General features: G+C 36.6%; 1 protein-coding gene across 2 annotated transcripts in view; it reads left to right on the forward strand.

Moving 5' to 3' along the window:
- The first annotated feature begins 143 nt into the window (after nt 1-143).
- The window catches only part of LOC110449829 (transmembrane protein 135-like), a 219,296-nt gene continuing 197,975 nt past the window's right edge, over nt 144-21,464 (forward strand). Inside the window, exons 1-3 of one of the 2 annotated variants that reach the window (XM_021496946.1) lie at nt 144-303; nt 2,711-2,838; nt 16,512-16,601. In XM_021496946.1, coding sequence (XP_021352621.1) covers nt 157-303; nt 2,711-2,838; nt 16,512-16,601 — 365 coding nt within the window. In that variant the 5' untranslated portion in view covers nt 144-156. Of the gene's footprint in view, nt 304-2,710; nt 2,839-16,511; nt 16,602-17,656; nt 17,750-21,464 lie in introns of both variants that reach the window. The other variant, XM_021496945.1, reaches the window with a different exon arrangement.

Genomic DNA, 21,464 nt, shown 5'->3' on the forward strand with positions numbered 1-21,464 from the left:
AAGTTCTACACAGCTGTCTGCCAAGTGAAAACACGTGCTCGTTTGTTTACAATATTCACTTCCTGGATATCAGCCTGTTTATTGCTTCGCATCAAATATATCGAAGGCTGTGATTGGTCAAAAATCAAAACGGAAGTGGACGAATGAAAATTCAAGATGGTTGTCTTCGGCAAACCGACGAGTGTTCCATTCACTTGTTATGAACTTGGACACACATGGTCACCTTCCTGTGTAAAGGCATCACTCGGAGTGTCTTTTGATGTCTTTAAAGAAGCACTGAAAATATATGGAAGCCTCTATTTGGTACGCTACTAGAGACATGAAGCAAATAAACGTGCACAATTTCAGATTTTATGTGAACTAACTTACCAAGTATCAGAGTCCAAAGTCACAATAGTACATGCTTCCGTACATGTTTACCTTCATCAACATATAGGTCTTATTGATCCACATAAATAGAATGTTAGACGGAATTATCAATGTATCCACTATTATTTCCTGACAGGCTAGAAAGACACCATAATATAGGCTTTAACTAGTACTGCAGGTTGGAAAATCTCTCGACATTCCGAGATGGTTTAGACAAACCACAGGGACACGAAACTACTATAAATATTGATCTTGTTTTAGGCTTTCAGTCAATGGGTACGTACCCAGCGACTGAAAGCCTAAAACAATATTAATAGTATTTGCGTGCCCCTGTGGACAAACCGAGAAACACAGTTTACTGGGATAAACTGGAAATGAATAACAGAAATTGCTGTTAAAAACTGCACCATATTTTTTTTGCATCTTCCAGCAAACATGCATAGTTATTATAACCTATTGTCCCTATTATTCATTTGTGTGAAATCATTTAAAAATAGCTGCATTTCCAAAATAAAGCAAGGGACATCAAATTCTCATAGCATTCTTTGTAGATACGTTTGGAACATTTTAGAAACTTCCACATGTGCATGTTTAGTTAATGTGGACGAAACATCTCGTCAAATTAGCAGAAAATGCAGCAGCCCTTTTCATTTTATTGCTATACAACTGAACCTTTTATTTAACTGCATTTTTGTGCATTGGTTCAAGTTCACCCCAATTTACAGAGTTTTTTGTAAACTGTGTGTATCTTGGTTTGTCGAACCATCTTGGAAGTCTATCAGGTTCGAAATATCCTCTGAACAATCTTGTGCACACTAGTATTCTGAAGCACCTGTTTCCCTTAAAGTCATTATCGAAATTCTGAGCAATTTGTACATATTTTTGAAAGTAAGTTTCGAAGTGTAGTTTTTAATCTACATTTCTTAGCCAATGAATGCAAAGGTGTCATTTTGCATGATTTTTTTCCAAAGAATGCTACTGCTTAAATGTGTCTGGTTTCATAAGATAATTGAGAGGATGAGTGGAGTTTAATTTCATTCTCTGAAGTTGGAGTATGTTCCAAATCTGTTAATATGAAATCATCCCAGCAGTTGTGCATGCATGCAATAAATTTGCTTGGATATTTGGAAAAAATAATAACACAATTTTTGATTCTGACAAACTGTTCAGGCAAAACTTTATATGATTTAGCAAAAATATTGCTTGAGATGCACCATTAGTAAGACTTTAACTGAAGTCCAATTGCTTTGGCAAATGATATGAGTGAACTTGAAAAGACGGTGCATTTAAGAACAGTTCACTCAACTTATCTCTTTGTTCTTGTCACATTTTTATGTCAACAAATTGCCTTTCACTAAGGATACTGGTGTTTGATTCCCCGATCGGACATGAAAAGGTATGGAGTCACTTGCCCGACCACAACAGTTTCCTCCAACATTAACACACACCCCTCCCGCACCACTATCCGGGCCAACAAGGGTGATTAATATAAGTCTTGAGTTTGGCTTTTTCCAAAGTCAAACCAAACATCACAATGGCATATCATTCATCAGAAAAAAATGGGAAGGTTTGATTCAATCTAATTAAAATTATATCTTCACATCGCTCCCGTTTATGGGAGCGACGAGAGCGATGTGAAGATATAATTTTAATTAGATTGGGTTTGATTAGTCAATGGATGTAAAAATTTAACAATTTGAGTGTTTCCAATAATTCAATGCCAAAGTGGTAGCAAATGTACAGTTACCATTAGATATTGGAATTCTTTGCTAGTTATGCTTCATAACGAATGCAATAAAAGACATGTGGTTACATTAGAAAATAAAATTCCAATTTCATTTTAGACAACTGGTTTCACTAACAACTTAAACAGAAATTTACACTTTATTTTTCATATGTGTTAAGTTAGAGACAAACTCCCTGGGAAAAGTTTGATCATGTTGGAGACTATTGTTCAGTTGATCCATTTATATATTTGGGTATTTCCTAACTGTACATACAATGATAGAAGATTAACCCTGCTTCATGTAATGATTTTGTTGTATACAGATAAATTGAGTACTATTTTTAGTATCCCTTATACATGTGTCATTTCCTAATTTACACACTCATCTGTTTATGATAACATTATAACAACCATTATTTTGTCCAATATCTTACTGAAAATGCTGCAAATATTATATGTGAGCTTTCTCCTATATAAATTATATGAAGTTTGATTCAGTTTGCATAGACAAAATAAACTTTTTCTGTAAGCTGACAGAATGTAAAACTGCTGTTTTAAAAAAACTTTTATTAAAATTATTTCATCTGATTCAGTTTAAAAAAAATTACTCTTCAGATTGCTGGCATTGTAAGGAAAAGAGGCAAGAAATATTTTCAGAAAAAATGGTTAGCAGAAACTGGGCAGTCAACATTGTTCCTTACAACAAATGGAACCTTATTTTTGGTGTTCTTCTGTCTATGGAGGTAAGATACAATCACTATTCTTCAGTGTAGGGGACATAAGGTATAACAAACCCCAGGGGACATAAGGTATAACAATCCCAGGGGACATAAGGTATAACAATCCCAGGGGACATAAGGTATAACAAACCCCAGGGGACATAAGGTATACCAACCTCAGGGTACCTAAGATATAACAACCCCAGGGACATAAGGTATAACAACCCCAGGGACATAGGTATAACAATCCCAGGGGACATAAGGTATAACAAACCCCAGGGGACATAAGGTATAACAATCCCCAGGGGACATAAGGTATAACAATCCCAGAGGACATCAGATATAACAAACTCAGGGGACATAATATAAGGTATAACAACCCCAGGGGACATAAGGTATAACAACCCCAGGGGACATAAGATATAACAACTCTAGGGGACATAAGGTATACCAACCCCAGGGACATTAGATATAAAAAAAGCCAGGGGACATAAGATATAACAACCCCAGGGTACATAATATATAACAAACTCCAGGGGACATAAGATATAGCAACCCCAGGGGACATAATTATATATAAGGTATAACAACCCCAGGGGACATAAGATATAACAACAGCAGGGTACATAATATATAACAAACTCCAGGGGACATAAGGTATAACAACCCCAGGAGACATAATATATAACAAACTCCAGGGGACATAAGGTATAACAACCCTAGGGGACATCAGATATAACAAACTCCAGGGGACATAATATAAGGTATAACAACCCCAGGGCACATAAGATATAACAAACTCCAGGGGACATAATATAAGGTATAACAACCCCAGGGCACATAAGATATAACAACCCCAGGGGACATCAGATATAACAAACCATGTGGACTTTAAAGATGTTGTACTGTAGTTTTGTGTTTTATTTATGTCATTACTTATGTTAAGTCAGAACAGTGCTTGGTTGTTTATGCAAATACATAATGGTTTATATCATTGTTATATATGTTTAATAAATATGATTGCAAAGTGTTCCAGTTTAGATTAACTCATTGATATCACCTTGCCTGTAATGTACAGGGTTTTTGTTACTGATCTTGTAAGTACAATGATCTCAGTCATTGTGTAATTTAGAAACAATATATTTGTGATTTTATGTTCCTGTTAAACACGATTCTGATACTTCTTGTGTACAAGCTATAAGAGGGACCGTTTTATATGTATCTCTAGATCTACAGGAAATGTTAATCTGTACACTATTTCTACCCAAATAATAGTATGTTACTTTCCCGTCCTTAGTTCATGTATCATGGTTACGTAAATTAAGAGTTCAGAGGTCAAATATATTCTTTCATGTCTGCTTTACTATACATGTATTCTGTCTTTGCGTATTGCAGAGTTATCTTATCTTGGGAGCGGGTATTGATTGTTACGTCACTTGTTTGTGAGAGTAACGTCATCAATTTTTGAGAAAACGATGTAATTTTCTCGCACAAACCAATGACGTAACAATCAATACCTGTTCCCAAGAGAAGATAACTCTGCAATACGCAAAGACGGAATACAAATGTATATCATTAGAGTATATAAAAGCAAGGAAATAATGGAAATTGCAGACCATTAAGAGGAACTTCTATAAAAGGTCTGATGAATCTACCAGATGAATGATTTTAGAACACTATGATAGTCAACACCTGAAATCAGAATAAGGTCAAAAGTCAATGAAAGTTTCTCCAATGAAATATGTTTGCAGAAGCTATATATTTAGTCAATTATTTTAAAACAGGCTGATGTTCATGAGACAAATCCTTGCCTGGAATTAATTAAATAAGGGTTAATTGGTAGAAGTGGGTTTTCAGACATCATCCTTTCTATTCTGTCATCTGGAACCCTTCTGTACCATGCCAAGGGATGTTTTTGTATGAGTATTCTTGCTAGTTATATCTTCAAAAATATTGCACCTGGAATTTTATGATGAAACTTCAGTGTTTACAAACAGGAAGACTTTGCAATTCATATACATGTATCTAGTATTGAAATTTGGAACATTTGGGTATCATTGTAATTAGTTTATAAATCACATGAGCATGTTGCTTGGGTTATACTGGTATATAGATATATACAATGGCAATTAAACAAAATGCTTGGGGAAACATTTATTCTTAAAAACTGCATGTGTTGATTTGACATTGTACAAGCTGATGATGTTTAGCATGTAGCCTGTAATACCGCAACCTTAATATATATGTACCTCTATAGTGATGATCAGAATATCATATTTAATACGTAGTAGTAATACCGCAACCTTACTATATATGTACCTCTATAGTGATGGTCAGAATATCATATTTAATATATAGTAGTAATACCTCAACCTTAATGTATATGTACCTCTATAGTGATGGTCAGAATATCAAATCTAATATGTAGTAGTAAAACTACCTGATTTTACCTCCGTGATAGCCAGACTATGATGTTGAATAAGTAGTCAGCAAAGGATACTTCCATACTTTAGCTTATAGGTAGATGAACAATGAACCAATTCATATATAAATATATAGAATGGGACCAGAGTGTATGTCTGGTGTATACAGATTTATATATAAATGTATAAAATGAGACCAGAGTGAATGTCTGGTGTATATAGATTTATATATAAATGTATAGAGTGGAACCAGAGTGTATGTCTGGTGTATACAGATTTATTTATAAATGTATAGAGTGGGACCAGAGTGAATGTCTGGTGTATACAGATTTATATATAAATGTATAGAATGAGACCAGAGTGTATGTCTGGTGGATACAGATTTATATATAAATGTATAAAATGAGACCAGAGTGAATGTCTGGTGTATATAGATTTATATATAAATGTATAGAGTGGGACCAGAGTGTATGTCTGGTTTATACAGATTTATATATAAATATATAGAGTGAGACCAGAGTGAATGTCTGGTGTATACAGATTTATATATAAATGTATAAAATGAGACCAGAGTGAATGTCTGGTGTATACAGATTTATATATAAATGTATAAAATGAGACCAGAGTGAATGTCTGGTGTATACAGATTTATATATAAATGTATAGAGTGGAACCAGAGTGTATGTCTGGTGTATACAGATTTATATATAAATGTATAGAGTGAGATCAGAAAGAATGTCTGGTTTATACAGATTTATATATAAATATATAGAGTGAGACCAGAGTGAATGTCTGGGGTATACAGATTTATATATAAATGTATAGAGTGGGACCAGAGTGTATGTCTGGGTTATACAGATTTATATATAAATGTATAGAATGAGACCAGAGTGTATGTCTGGTGTATACAGATTTATATATAAATGTATAGAGTGAGACCGGTGTGAATGTCTGGTTTATACAGATTTATATATAAATGTATAGAGTGAGACCAGAGTGAATGTCTGGTGTATACAGATTTATATATAAATGTATAGAGTGACACCAGAGTGTATGTCTGGTGTATACAGATTTATATATAAATTTATAGAGTGAGACCAGAGTGAATGTCTAGTGTATACTGATTTATATATAAATGTATAAAGTGAGACCAGCATGAATGTCTGGTTTGTACAGATTTATATATAAATGTATAGAGTGAGACCAGAGTGTATGTCTGGTGTATACAGATTTATATATAAATGTATAGAATGAGACCAGAGTGTATGTCTGGTTAATACAGATTTATATATAAATGTAAAGAGTGGGACCAGAGTGTATGTCTGGTTAATACAGATTTATATATAAATGTATAGAATGAGACCAGAGTGTATGTCTGGTTAATACAGATTTATATATAAATGTAAAGAGTGGGACCAGAGTGTATGTCTGGTGTATACAGATTTATATATAAATGTATAGAGTGAGACCAGAGTGTATGTCTGGTGTATACAGATTTATATATAAATGTATAGAGTGAGACTAGCATAAATGTCTGTTGTATATAGATTTATATATAAATGTATAGAGTAAGACTAGCATAAATGTCTGGTGTATAAGATTTATATATAAATGTATAGAGTGAGACCAGTGTGAATGTCTGGTGTATACAGATTTATATATAAATGTATAAAGTGAAACCAGAGAGAATGTCTGGTGTATACAAATTTATATATAAATGTATAGAGTGAGACCAGAGTGAATGTCTAGTGTATACTGATTTATATATAAATGTATAGAGTGAGATCAGAAAGAATGTCTGGTTTATACAGATTTATAAATAAATGTATAGAGTGAGACCAGTGTGAATGTCTGGTGTATATAGATTTATATATAAATGTATAGAGTGAGACCAGAGTGAATGTCTGGTTTATACAGATTTATATATAAATGTATAGAGTGAGACCAGTGTGAATGTCTGGTGTATACAGTTCATTATTATATTTTTTTTGATTTGAAAAGATAGTTATATAGATTAGCAAGTTAAAGTCATGAATTAGCTCAAAAAATGTCTTTAAAGTGTGAATTTTTAATTTGTAATAAATCAGCAGTTTTTGCAATGTGTATCAAAAGATTATAATTATTTCACATTTAACATTTAGTTGATGTCATTATGGTATTATATACATGGACAGATATTTCTGTAACATACAGAATGCTAAATGTCAAATCTAGATAAAAAAATGCATTTAAATCAATTAGTGCTGCACTTGGTGTTTGTCTTAATGCTGGTTAATTGAACTGGTATACAGGTAGTGTGATCGGGGCTAGCCAGTCTGTCTGTAGGTCTGTGATTTATGGACATTCTATCAGGGACCATTATGGCGGGGTGTAGCGCGAGTCGATGACGGTGTCAAGGTTTAGCTACCACCATTATCTTATGTTTTTTTGTTTTGTTTGAAAGATAATTATGGTTATAATCTTGATCGTATCTACAGGTAAAGGGGACATTTTCAAGTGTTTTTTTGGTAAGCAACCCAATGATAAATAATCGTAAATCAAATAGACATTTGCAGGTATTCATTCTCAACATTGTCATCACTGTGATAACTGGAGTAAACGGGTGTTGATCGTGTGTTTGTTCGGTTCTTCGTACCCTGTGGCGCAGTCCACGTACCATCCTCTGTTACAGGATGGCTGTATAAATAGTGATGCGATAAAAAATAACCTCGGGCAATTGGTGCTAATCTCGAGATACACTCATGGATATGTATTGATCTGTATTATCTTCCAGTTTTTTTTCATACCGCACTCTGTGAGGTCACAGTACTGGGCAATGTCAGTAATCATCACTAATTTGTAAGGACAATTAGCAATCAGCACTGTCATTAGGACAGACTAACAAGCGGACACTACAGCTGATCGATCAGGCCCCAGACAAGAGATGGGGTCCAAGTGAGGGGAAGAAGGCCCCAGTGGAGAGGTGGGGTCTTAGTAGGAGTATGTCAGGGGAAATAGAAATGGCCCAAGTTGGGTTAGTAGGTACCAGGGTGGGACTTTTCAAGGGTGCCAATATTGACCCAGGGAAAGCTTGGCCATGTCATGGGTGCCAATTAGTCTTAACAGAAGATACTGGTTGTCACATGTTCTGATTAAACCTCAGAAACAGAGACAGAACATCAGATAGGGGTAAGCTGTAGACCCCAGGGAGCACGTTGTCCATCAGGTGGTACCTATCTGTATAAACAGATAGGGGTAAGCTGTAGACCCCAGGGAGCATGTTGTCCATCAGGTGGTACCTATCTGTACAAACAGGAAGGATCACCAGGAAAACATGCATTAATAAGCAAATTGGCAGCAAAACTGTGTACATGTATTTATTTGTGGTGTCAATTAAAATAGAATTGAGGGAGCTGAATGCACTGGAGGTGCAGCTGTTGTTATGGTTAGAATGCCACAGCAGCTGTAACCCTGATTAGGGCAGACACAGGCATTGACACACATCACCTGGAGCAATGGCAGTACTAATTATACATACTGGGGTGGGGAAAGATAGGGAGGAGGCATCATTAGGGGTGGAGAAAGATTGGTATGGGGGTGTTATCATGTATACTGTAGTTAGGATTAATTGGGAGGGGGAAATCATTATATATAGCGGGGTGGGGAGAGATGGGGAGTGGGGTTTAGGTAAGAAAGAGTACAAGATGCTAGCTTATGTATTAAAGGTACATTCTGTGGGGGAGGGGGTGGGGAGGGTGATCAGGAGGGGCATAGGGAATTCATTATCCTTACTTAAGTCAAGAAAGGTGGAAGACGGTCACAAAAGAAAGTTGTCATTATAGTACTAATGATGATACATATTTGTCCTGCTTTGGAAAAAAAGGAGAAAATATGTACTTTTTAAATTAGGTCAAAGATGATATAGGTTTTTAGGTAAGAAAATACTGAAAAATAAAAAATAATATATAGAGAAATTAGAGAATTTCTGTAGCAATTGGTATAATTGCAGGAAAAGATGGAGGGGGAATGGGGGAAGAGGGTGTGTGTGTGTGTGTGTGACTGATGGTAGAGTGGAAGTCACCCACATCATATAGGTTGGAACAGTTACCTATTTTGCTAATGTCATAAAAATGGCTCACACTCAAAGGTGCAGAAAGGAATGAAGTGATGACAAGCATAGGAGGAGGAAGAGGTGGCATCAAGACTTGTCAACATAGAATGATTGAAGAATGAGGATTGTACTTCATCATTAGTGGGGAAAGTGCGGGAGTATGGGTCGGCTTTTGTGCTGATTACAGAAAGAGGTTAGGGCAAGCAAGGGGAGTTTATAACATCAGTATCCCCGGCCTATCACCATAGATTAGGGAGGAAGGATAAACAGTTACACCTGTACATGTGACAAGGGGGTGGGGATAAATTCATCATCAGACATAATGACAGTATTCTATAACCAATCACATCTGGAAATTAGAGGTAAAGTACAACCACACAGTAAGCAATAATATGTAAAGTCCATTAATATACCTAACTGAGAGTGATTTCAGGGTTTTGGCCAGTGAAAGGAGGGTTAGGGGAATAGTTATTATATAAAGAGTGGGATAGGGATATGCTATAGCAGTTCTTGTGTTAATGGTTTGGGAAGTGGGACATGCTTTAGTACTGTAGTGTCTGTATTAGGGGTTGTGGTGGTGTGGGAATAAGCATGAGGTAGGGATATGCATTAGTAGTACTTAAATCTATGGGATTAGGGGTGGGGATATGCATTAGTAGTACTTAAATTTATGGGATTAGGGGTGGAGATATGCATTAGTATTACTTAAATGTATGGGATTAGGGGTGGGGATATGCATTAGTAGTACTTAAATGGATGGGATTAGGGGTGGGGATATGCTTTAGTAATACTTAAATGTATGGGATTAGGGGTGGGGATATGTATTAGTAGTACTTAAATTTATGGGATTAGGGGTGGGGCTATGCATTACTAGTACTTAAATTTATGGGATTAGGGGTGGAGATATGCATTAGTATTACTTATATGTATGGGATTAGGGGTGGGGATATGCATTAATAGTACTTAAATTTATGGGATTAGGGGTGGAGATATGCATTGGTATTACTTAAATGTATGGGATTAGGGGTGGGGATATGTATTAGTAGTACTTAAATTTATGGGATTAGGGATGGGGATATGCATTAGTAGTACTTAAATTTATGGGATTAGGGGTGGGGATATGCATTAGTGGTACTTAAATGTATGGGATTAGGGGTGGGGATATGCTCTAGTAGTACTTAAATGTATGGGATTAGGGGCGGGGATATGCATTAGTAGTACTTAAATGTAGGGGATTAGGGGTGGGGATATTCATTTTAGTAGTACTTAAATTGATGGGATTAGGGGTGGGGATATGTATTAGTAGTACTTAAATGTATGGGATTAGGGGTGGGGATATGCATTAGCAGTACTTAAATCTATGGGATTAGGGGTAGGGATATGTATTAGTAGTCCAGGCATATATGGGCTGTGGTTTGGTTATGCTTTATACTTAATGATCTTGTATAATGAGACGGGAAGTAAGGATGTTGTATGGAGGTAGGAAATATACATCTGTAGCTTGTATTATAACTCTGATAACAATGCTATCTAGTGTAATTAAAGGGGTCGGGATATGCTTTGTATCTAACTGTACAACTGATGATTGTAGGTTGTACCGGGTTTAATGTCCTATCAACAGCTAAGGTCATTTAAGGACGTTGTACAACAAGGATATGGATCCTAAACAGCCTAGCATTTCTATGATCACCATATCTGTTCACTGCTGTTACCGACTATTCTGTTGTATACGTATGTAAAACTTTGTTAGTACAATTAATAAAAAATATAACGTAGTATGTAATGGGTCGAAGCCTGGTATGAAAACATGTAGTACAGGCATATTGGACCTCTTATGCAATCATAGGATCTCTTGTACCGTAATTGACCTGGTGTTACAAAGAAAATGTTCTATTTCCGTACTTTAGCAAGAAACAATAATCAATAAATCTTCAATTGTTTTGCTAGAATAGATTCTGCGATAACTTGTTACTGCTTCCCCTATAAAGTGTATTTTAAAATGTTGTAATACCTTTAGAAAAAATGATTGAAAGGTTTGCACTGGTAATTATGATGACTGGAGATTGTTTGTTGTCCTGCGATGTCTAGGGGATATTACTGATTGGCTTAAGGTCAGAAGATATACGATAAGTCCGTCGGGTGAACTTGATTTTCTCTATTCTACCTTGTCAAAGGTTTTAATTCGAGACGCAGTATGAATAAGATTTGATAGATTTCTACGTTAATAATTAATTACTGCTTTCATTGTGCTATTTACTGAGTATTGGATAAAGTTGTGTGATTGATGGCAAATCAATGGTCATAGATCGTTCATCATAATTAACACACAATGGTGTCACGATGATCCTCGTCTTACCTGGGTAAATAATACCCAACACGATACCAAATACGGGCCAAACATTTCCGACAGCAGTGATAAATGTATTTCAGAAAGAAGAGATTGCATTCAGTACTTATACAGTTAATATAGAATTTGAAACTGGTGCACCTTCTGACTAGAATTAGTTTGAATGTAACTGCCAAATCAAGTTGAAGTTTACACAGGTGCATGGGAGTCCGACCATCTCTCCAAGCCTGGCCACAGTAGTTCAAATGAATTAACCACATAATGCATCACATCAAGTCTCCGAAGTCAAAGTGAATGAACTGTGCTGTGAATTATAACAATAGTCCTGTTTAATGCCTGATGTGTCGGGTTCTCTCCTGTCCATATCGAATGTCCTATTTCTCTCGTGTCAAAATTAATTGATATGTGCTGAAATTATGAAGCAGAAAATTCTTTTAGAATGATGCATGAATGAAGTGTGTTTGTTTAAACAGATGACAGTGACCATAATAATTGGGGCAGCATATGCTCATCATCATAATCTATAATCCTAATTATACAGTGGAAAATTAATCTATTCAAATTTTTCTTTGAGTGAAAAACAAAGTGTGGTTGAACAATTTTATTTAAAAAGATGCTTTAATTCAGTCACTGATGGTCAACAGTAAAAAATGATAATTTTTACTGGAAATGATGTAAAATTTTAACGCATGTTGTATTCATATGTAATATGTTCAAATAGAATAGAAAAAATATACAGGCATTTTGTTGGTTGTCCTAACCACATCCTTATACTAGTAGTGCATGTTCATAAAACCTACATTATTGGGGCTATAAACTGAAACGTTTTTTTAGATTGAAATTTTAAAACAGGTTTGAAGTGCAGTTGTAAAATGTAATGGATTTGTTTACATTCCTGTTTTAGATTTATATGTGAATGTTTGTCCGAGCAAACCACAACTACATACATCCATAGCTATATATGTAATAGTGCACGTGGTCATATGTGTGGTCAGTTGGCCAGGTATGGTAGCGATTTATATGTGTTGGTGGTCATGAGTGTCGTCAGTTGGTCAGGAAGTAGTGTAATTATATGTGTAAGAGGTCAAATGTGTGGTCAGTTGGTCAGGTAGTAGTGTAATTATATGTTTAAGAGGTCACATGTGTGGTCAGTTGGTCCGGTAGTAGTGTAATTATATGTGTAAGAGGTCAAATGTGTGGTCAGTTGGTCAGGTAGTAGTGTAATTATATGTGTAAGGGGTCACATGTGTGGTCAGTTGGTCAGGTAGTAGTGTAATTATATGTGTAAGAGGTCACATGTGTGGTCAGTTGGCCAGGTAGTAGTGTAATTATATGTGTAAGGGGTCACATGTGTGGTCAGTTGGCCAGGTAGTAGTGTAATTATGTGTGTAAGAGGTCACATGTGTGGTCAGTTGGTCAGGCAGTAGTGTAATTATATGTGTAAGAGGACACATGTGTGGTCAGTTGGCCAGGTAGGAGTGTAATTATATGTGTAAGAGGTCACATGTTTGGTCAGTTGGTCAGGTAGTAGTGTAATTATCTGTGTAAGGGGTCACATGTGCGGTCAGTTGGCCAGGTAGTAGTGTAATTATCTGTGTAAGGGGTCACATGTGCGGTCAGTTGGCCAGGTAGTAGTGTAATTATGTGTTTAAGAGGTCACATGTGTGGTCAGTTGGTCAGGAAGTAGTGTAATTATATGTGTGAGAGGTCAAATGTGTGGTCAGTTGGTCAGGTAGTAGTGTAATAATATTTTTAAGAGGTCACATGTGTGGTCATTTGGTCAGGTAGTAGTGTAATTATATGTGTAAGAGGGCAAATGTGTGGTCAGTTGGTCAGGTAGTAGTGTAATTATATTTGTAAGAGGTCACATGTGAGGTCAGTTGGTCAGGTGGGAGTGTAATTATATTTGTAAGAGGACACATGTGTGATCAGTTGGTCAGTTGGTAGTGTAATTATATGTGTAGGAGGTCACATGTGTGGTCAGTTGGCCAGGCAGTAGTGTAATTATATGTGTAAGAGGTCACATGTGTGGAAAGTTGGACAGGTAGTAGTGTAATTATATGTGTAAGGGGTCACATGTGTGGTCAGTTGGCCAGGGAGTAGTGTAATTATATGTGTAAGAGGTCTCATGTGTGGTCAGTTGGCCAGGTAGTTGTGTAATTATATGTGTAAGAAATCATATGTGTGGTCAGTTGGCCAGGTAGTAGTGTAGTTATATGTGTAAGAGGTCACATGTGTGTTCAGTTGGCCAGGTAGTAGTGTAATTATGTGTGTAAGAGGTCGCATGTGTGGTCAGTTGGTCAGGCAGTAGTGTAATTATATGTGTAAGAGGTCTCATGTGTGGTCAGTTGGCCAGGTAGTTGTGTAATTATATGTGTAAGAAATCATATGTGTGGTCAGTTGGCCAGGTAGTAGTCTAATTATATGTGTAAGGGGTCACATGTGTGGTCAGTTGGTCAGGTGGTAGTGTAATTATATGTGTAGGAGGTCACATGTGTGGTCAGTTGGCCAGGAAGTAGTGTAATTATATGTGTAAGAGGTCTCATGTGTGGTCAGTTGGCCAGGTAGTTGTGTAATTATATGTGTAAGAAATCATATGTGTGGTCAGTTGGCCAGGTAGTAGTCTAATTATATGTGTAAGGGGTCACATGTGTGGTCAGTTGGTCAGGAAGAAGTGTAATTATATTTGTAAGAGGTCACATGTGAGGTCAGTTGGTCAGGTGGGAGTGTAATTATATTTGTAAGAGGACACATGTGTGATCAGTTGGTCAGTTGGTAGTGTAATTATATGTGTAGGAGGTCACATGTGTGGTCAGTTGGCCAGGTAGGAGTGTAATTATATGTGTAAGAGGTCACATGTGTGGTCAGTTGGCCAGGTAGTAGTATAATTATATGTGAAAGAGGTCACATGTGTGATCAGTTGGTCAGGTAGTAGTGTAATTATATTTGTAAGAGGTCACATGTGTGGTCAGTTGGTCAGGTAGTAGTGTAATTATATGTGTAAGAAGTCACATGTGTGGTCAGTTGGTCAGGACGTAGTGTAATCATATGTGTAAGAGGTCTCATGTGTGGTCAGTTGGCCAGGTAGTTGTGTAATTATATGTGTAAGAAATCATATGTGTGGTCAGTTGGCCAGGTAGTAGTGTAATTATATGTGTAAGAGGTCACATGTGTGATCAGTTGGTCAGGTAGTAGCGTAGTTATATGTGTAAGAGGTCTCATGTGTGTTCAGTTGGCCAGGTAGTAGTGTCATTATATGTGTAGGAAGCCACATGTGTGGTCAGTTGGCCATGTAGTAGTGTAATTATATGTGGAAGAGGTCACATGTGTGGTCAGTTGGTCAGGTAGTAGTGTAATTATATGTGTAAGAGGTCAAATGTGTGGTCAGTTGGTCAGGTAGTAGTGTAGTTATATGTGTAAGAGGTCACATGTGTGGTCAGTTGGCCAGGTAGTTGTGTAATCATATGTGTAAGAAATCATATGTGTGGTCAGTTGGCCAGGTAGTAGGGTAATTATATGTGTAAGAGGTCACATTTGTGGTCAGTTGGCCAGGGAGTAGGATAATTATATGTGTAAGAGGTCACATTTGTGGTCAGTTGGCCAGGTGGTAGTATAATTATATGTGTAAGAGGTCATATGTGTGGTCAGTTGGCCAGGTAGTAGTATAATTATATGTGTAAGAGATCACATGTGTGGTCAGTTGCATGGCCAGGTAGTAGGGTAATTATATGTGTAAGAGGTCACATTTGTGGTCAGTTGGCCAGGTAGTAGTATAATTATATGTGTAAGAGGTCACATGTGTGGTCAGTTGCATGGCCAGGTAGTAGTGTAATTATATGTGTAAGAGGTCACATGTGTGGTCAGTTGGTCAGGTGGTAGTGTATTTATATGTGTAAGAGGTCATATGTGTGGTCAGTTGGCCAGGTAGTAGTGTAACTATATGTTTAAGAGGTCAAATGTGTGGTCAGTTGGCCAGGTAGTAGTATAATTATATGTGTAAGAGGTCACATGTGTGGTTAGTTGGTCAGGTAGTAGTGTATTTATATGTGTAAGAGGTCACATGTGTGGTCAGTTGGCCAGGTAGTAGTGTATATATATGCGTTAGTGGTCACATGTGTGGTTAGTTGGCCAGGTAGTAGTGTATTTATATGTTTTAGTGGTCACATGTGTGCACGTGGTCAGTTGGCCCGGTAGTAGTGTATTTATATGTGTAAGTGGTCACATGTCTGGTCAGTTGGCCCGGTAGTAGTGTATTTATATGTGTTAGTGGTAACATGTCTGGTCAGTTGGCCCGGTAGTAGCATACTTATATGTAGTATTGATCATGTGTGTCATAAGTCCCTTATTACTGTACAATTCTGCTGTACATGTGTAAATCAGTAGCTGTCACCCTGTCAGAGGAACGAAATTTTATTTTTAGATGTTTCATATATCTATAGGATTCTTGAGTTTTTATTCATTAAGAGTTGTAAGGAACTACATAACATTGTATGTGCATGAACCCTTACCTAATTAAAGCATATACTATTAAGCTACATTGAGATTCTGCATGACATGGATACTAAACCTTTCGTTGTATATGTCATCAATTCATTCAGAACTTGTTGTGTTTACTAATTTATATATATACATCCCTGTAATGGCTGTCAATTAGTTCTGATCATCACTATAAGGTGCTATATATTTAGTCTCCAATGTTATACATGTCGTAGTATTGAGTTGAACTTCAGTAAATTTTTATGAGGTAGTATATAGTGACGTATGTACCATTTGAATAAGTATAAAAAAAATAATGAATTGTTTCTATGATAACTTTGAAATGTCATTTTTATTTCAGAAAGTTAACAGGATTTTACATATTCCTCAATGTATTCCTGTGTGGAATCCCAGCTTGTGCAATGTCAGTTAGCATAGAGAGGAAAGACAGGTATACAGATCTCTGTAGGGTCTCACACAGGGGAGATAATTCTGACTCAATCCACATAGATTCCATACTGATTCTTTCAATTTTTCATGTACACTTATTCTGTCAATCTGTTACTTTTTTTACTTAAACATTATTGGTTTTTGAATTTCAATAAAAATTCCTTTTGGCACTATTTGGGATCAGAGGTGTACATAGTAGCCGTTGGGATTAGGAATGGAATGTGGATCGGTCATTGACCATTTGGCTTTTGTCACGATTGTCTCCCCTCATGTATTTTTCACTCCTCCTTGCTGTTTTGTTTGTATCACAGAATAACCCACTGAAGTTGGCACTGATGACAGTCTGAGATACATGTACTCTGGACAATTGATGGAGCTGATTAGGTATCCTCTGAAATGTTGAAACAGATAAATCAGGATAGCTTGTCTCCTCTTACAGGCTGATGATTCTGATATAGAGTCTCAGACTGAAGACAAACTGTTCTCTGTAAAATTGGGGTGGTTTTTCTGATGAGATCTTGGTATATTTACCAGTTTTACTGACAGCACACTGGGGTGGGTCTTGTGATCTGACACACAACAGGGCAGGGATCAGGGGTTGGGTGTCTCTGTGGCTCCAGCAGACGTCACACAGTGCTGTATCAGGCTGGATCAGATGCCTGTCACTTCTTACTTGTGGTTCATGCTTCAGGTTCCAGGAGAAGCCTTTCATCCCTCTCATTGCCTATCTGGTGCTCAAACATATCTCTGATTTCTACACATATTTTGCAGTTGTTTCTATTTGAAATACACAATACAAGACCATGTCAACTAGATCAGATATGTATACCAGCTCCGTTTCTGCAGATTTGGATGAAAGGTTTCTCTAAAAGATCTGTTTATACTAAATATTAGTGGATTTTTTTGCCAGTCAGTAGCCACAAACAGGTGAATTTCTTGATTGATTGAAAGACAATATTTCTGTTGTGGGTACTAATTGGCAAAAAAGGTAGGAACACTAACTTGATTGGTAAGGTTTACAGAAATTGACATCCAATATTGTTTCTTTGTTGACAGGAAAATCCTAGGCCGATTCTTTTATCCTACCTTGTCATTTATTCCTGCTGCATCAGCTTCCTATGCGGGAATCCTCCTAGAGAGGCCGTCCAGGTATTGGCCATTTACCATAGAGTTACACCGATGATGTTTCAAATCCACCAATCGTTGATAAGTTATCATTGACCAATCACAGGAAACCTTACATTGATTTGGTTCCCATCTGATCGTCATTAACACATTCAAGTTACCTAGCTATATGTGGTTTTAACAAAAAACATTTTTTAAAAGGAATTATTTGTTAAAGTTTTATTCCTAAAATTTTGATATTTTCATAGACATATGTTAATAATATGGTTACAGCGAGTTAGACAACAATAAAGAGGATTGCAGTTATTTAAAATTAAGGTACCAACACTCATAAAATTCATTATGGATTTGAACAGATACCTATAAATTGAAAATTTCTTAATGCTAGGTTTAGAAGGTAACCTTGTTTGATAGATATAGTATATTAAAAAGATAAAAAAAATTAGTGTAAAATAAAGATGTATTGTATAATTTCCATATTTATCCATTGAATCTATCCTCACTAAAACATCTCTGACTTCTGCTGAATTGGTTTTCTGTTTGTGTTACTGCAGTTTTATTTTGGTTTGTGTGGCTGTACAACAATTCTAGATTGTCCATGTCAAGAATTCAATTTTCCAGTCGTAACCGTAAACAGTGTAGGTTAACCTAAAATTGTGTGTTTTATATATCATCAAATTAATAGCATGGATACATATTTTATTGTGTGAACATATTTACTTCTATTCCATGTTGTTTGGTTAAATTAATCATAAAACTGTCTATATTGTAGAATTAATATTAGATAACCTGGCAAGAAGGGTCAAGTGAACTCATGTCTGTCACTTGTTGTCAACTTTCCCTTAAAAATTATGAAAAGTTCTTTTTTACACAACCAATAAAATTTTCTATATGACATTTCGATGACTAGTACGATATGTACACTGTCACCTTCATCAGACAAATGACCAGTGAAGCGTATGCACACAAAGGTGTAAAATGTGTACGAGTTGTCCAGAAAATTGATATCGATTTTGGCTACGCTGTAACCATATGTACAATAGTTGTTATATATGTACCAAAATGACTCGATCCAGCTACGCTTTGTTTAATACTTGCTCATAGATGTGCTAGAGTCTTTGAGCCCCCTCGTCTCGATTTAGAACTGGCCCACTGTGGCGTATCCAGATGGCTTCCCCTAAAATGGGTACAAAAACAGTGTCAAAGTAAGGAGAAGAACAAAAAAAGGCCAATCAAGGATAAGAACAAAACCAAAGGTCAAGTGGTCATCCCATATATAAAGGGTATATCCGAAACCATCCAGAGGATTTATCACAACAGCCATGAAGCCCTACAAGGCGCTTCACAATATCCTGGTATACCCTAAGGATAAAACACCTAAAGAAAACGTCGCAGAATGCATATACAAAATCGGATGCAAAAAACTGCGACACGTCGTATATTGGAGAGACTGGAAGGCATTTTGGGGTTCGCCTTGGTGAACACCGGAAAGGTACAGAAACCCAAGAAAGTAGGAAATTCACCAAATAAGAATGGAAGCAGTCTAGGTCCCAGATAAATAAATCGGCAAACACAGACCATGCCACACAGAAAAATCATGTGATTGACTGGGATACTCCAAAGTATTGGACAGAGAGAGCAATCTGTTCAAGCGGCAGATAAAGGAAGCCATCTGGATACGACGCAGTGGGCCAGTTCTAAATCGAGACGAGGGGGCTCAAAGACTCTCGCACATCTATGACCAAGTATTAAACAAAGCGTAGCTGGATTGAGTCATTTCGGTACATATATAACAACTATTGTACATGCGCTTACAGAGTAGCTGAAATTGACATCAATTTTCTGGACAACTCGTACATATTTTACACCTTTAATTTTGTGTGCATACGCTTCACTGGTCATTTGTCTGTTGAAGGTGAAAGTGTACATATCGTACTGGTCATCGAAACGTCACATAGAACATTTTATTGGTTGTGTAAAAAAGAACTTTTCATAATCCATACTTACCAACTTGAAGAATAATGTTTAGAAATGTCCCTTAAAAACCCTACAAGTCTAGATTGGCTAAAGAGTTTCATCTAAATTTAGTATTGAGTAAACCTGTGTTAAGGAAATCAGTGTTACATTGACTGGTGTGCCCTACACCACGGGCACCCCCAGTGGTACAGAGCCCAATATGGGAAATATGATTAATTTCTGATTTTTTACCCCTAAACTACAAAGTAGGCAATATAATTTGACATAATTTGATATGAAGCTCCCAAGCCCAAGATGGTTCATTGTAAAGGGTTGAATCTTCAAAAAAATCCTACTTCTTAAGTTATAATATAATGGATGGACAGATTTTTATTTAAAAGATTTCATTGTTGTATAAATAAAGAGTGTGACCCCTTTTGGGGCTGAGGGGAAGGGCCCAATAAGGAAAACTTTTGAAAGACAACGGTTTAAATATGAATGAAGGGATTTTTTGGTCACTTGAGACTTTGACCTATTGCGATCGCCTTTTGTCCAGCGTCGTGCGTCCGTAAACAATTTACATTTTCGAACTTCTTCTCCGAAACCCCTGAACCAATTTCAATGAAATTTTGCAAAAACCTTCCATGGCCAAAGGTCAATCAAAATTGTGAATTATATGGTCCCCAGCCCCCAGTGGTCTGAGGGGCGGGGTCAAAAGGGTCAAATTGACTAAAATTTCAAAAATCTTCTACTCAAGATCCAGATATGGTAGAATCAAATACTCTTCATAGATGGAAGGGTCTTAAGAAGCTATACCAAAATTGTTAATTTCATGAGCCTGGGGTTTTACGTTTCCCCTTGGGGAGGGGATAAATTTTACTATAGTTTATGTAGGGAAATCACATTTTGGACCAGCATTTGTTTAATTTCCATCGGAATTAATTCAAACTTGGTTAGCATTATCAGTATTGGATAGCAGTTTCATGATATGCACAAATCGGCCCTGACTGAAACCTAGGGGCTGATGGTAGGGGCCAAAAAGAGTTGAATGACTGAAATTTCAAAAATCTTCTTCTCAAGATCCAGATATAGTAGAATCAAATACTCTTCATAGATGGAAGGGTCTTAAGAAGCTCTACCAAAATTGTGAATTTCATGACCCTGGGGTTTTACCTTTTCCCTTGGGGAGGGGATACATTTTACTATAGTTTATATAGGGAAATCACATTTTGGACCAGCATTTGTTTAATTTCCATCGGAATTAATTCAAACTTGGTTAGCATTATCAGTATTGGATAGCAGTTTCATGATATGCACATATCAGCCCTGACTGAAACTAGGGGCTGATGGTAGGGGCCAAAAAGAGTTGAATGACTGAAATTTCAAAAATCTTCTTCTCAAGATCCAGATATAGAAGAATCAAATACTCTTCATAGATGGAAGGGTCTTAAATATATATAAGGTGCTTTACCAAAATTGTGAATTTCATGACCCTGGGGTCTTGAGTTTTCCCCTGGGGAGGGGATACATTTTACTATAGTTTATATAGGGAAATCACATTTTAGACCAGCATTTGTTTAATTACCATCGGAATTAATTCAAACTTGGTTAGCATTATCAGCATTGGATAGAAGTTTGATGGTATGCACATATCAGCCCTGACTGGCCCCCAGGGGCTGATGGGTGGTGCCAAAAAGGGTCAAATTGGCTAAAATTTCAAAAAACTTCTACTCAAGATCCTGATATGGTAGAATCAAATACTCTTCATAGATGGAAGGGTCTT

The sequence above is a fragment of the Mizuhopecten yessoensis genome, unplaced genomic scaffold (genome assembly GCF_002113885.1).
Source record: "Mizuhopecten yessoensis strain PY_sf001 unplaced genomic scaffold, ASM211388v2 scaffold4823, whole genome shotgun sequence".
NCBI lineage: Eukaryota > Metazoa > Mollusca > Bivalvia > Pectinida > Pectinidae > Mizuhopecten > Mizuhopecten yessoensis.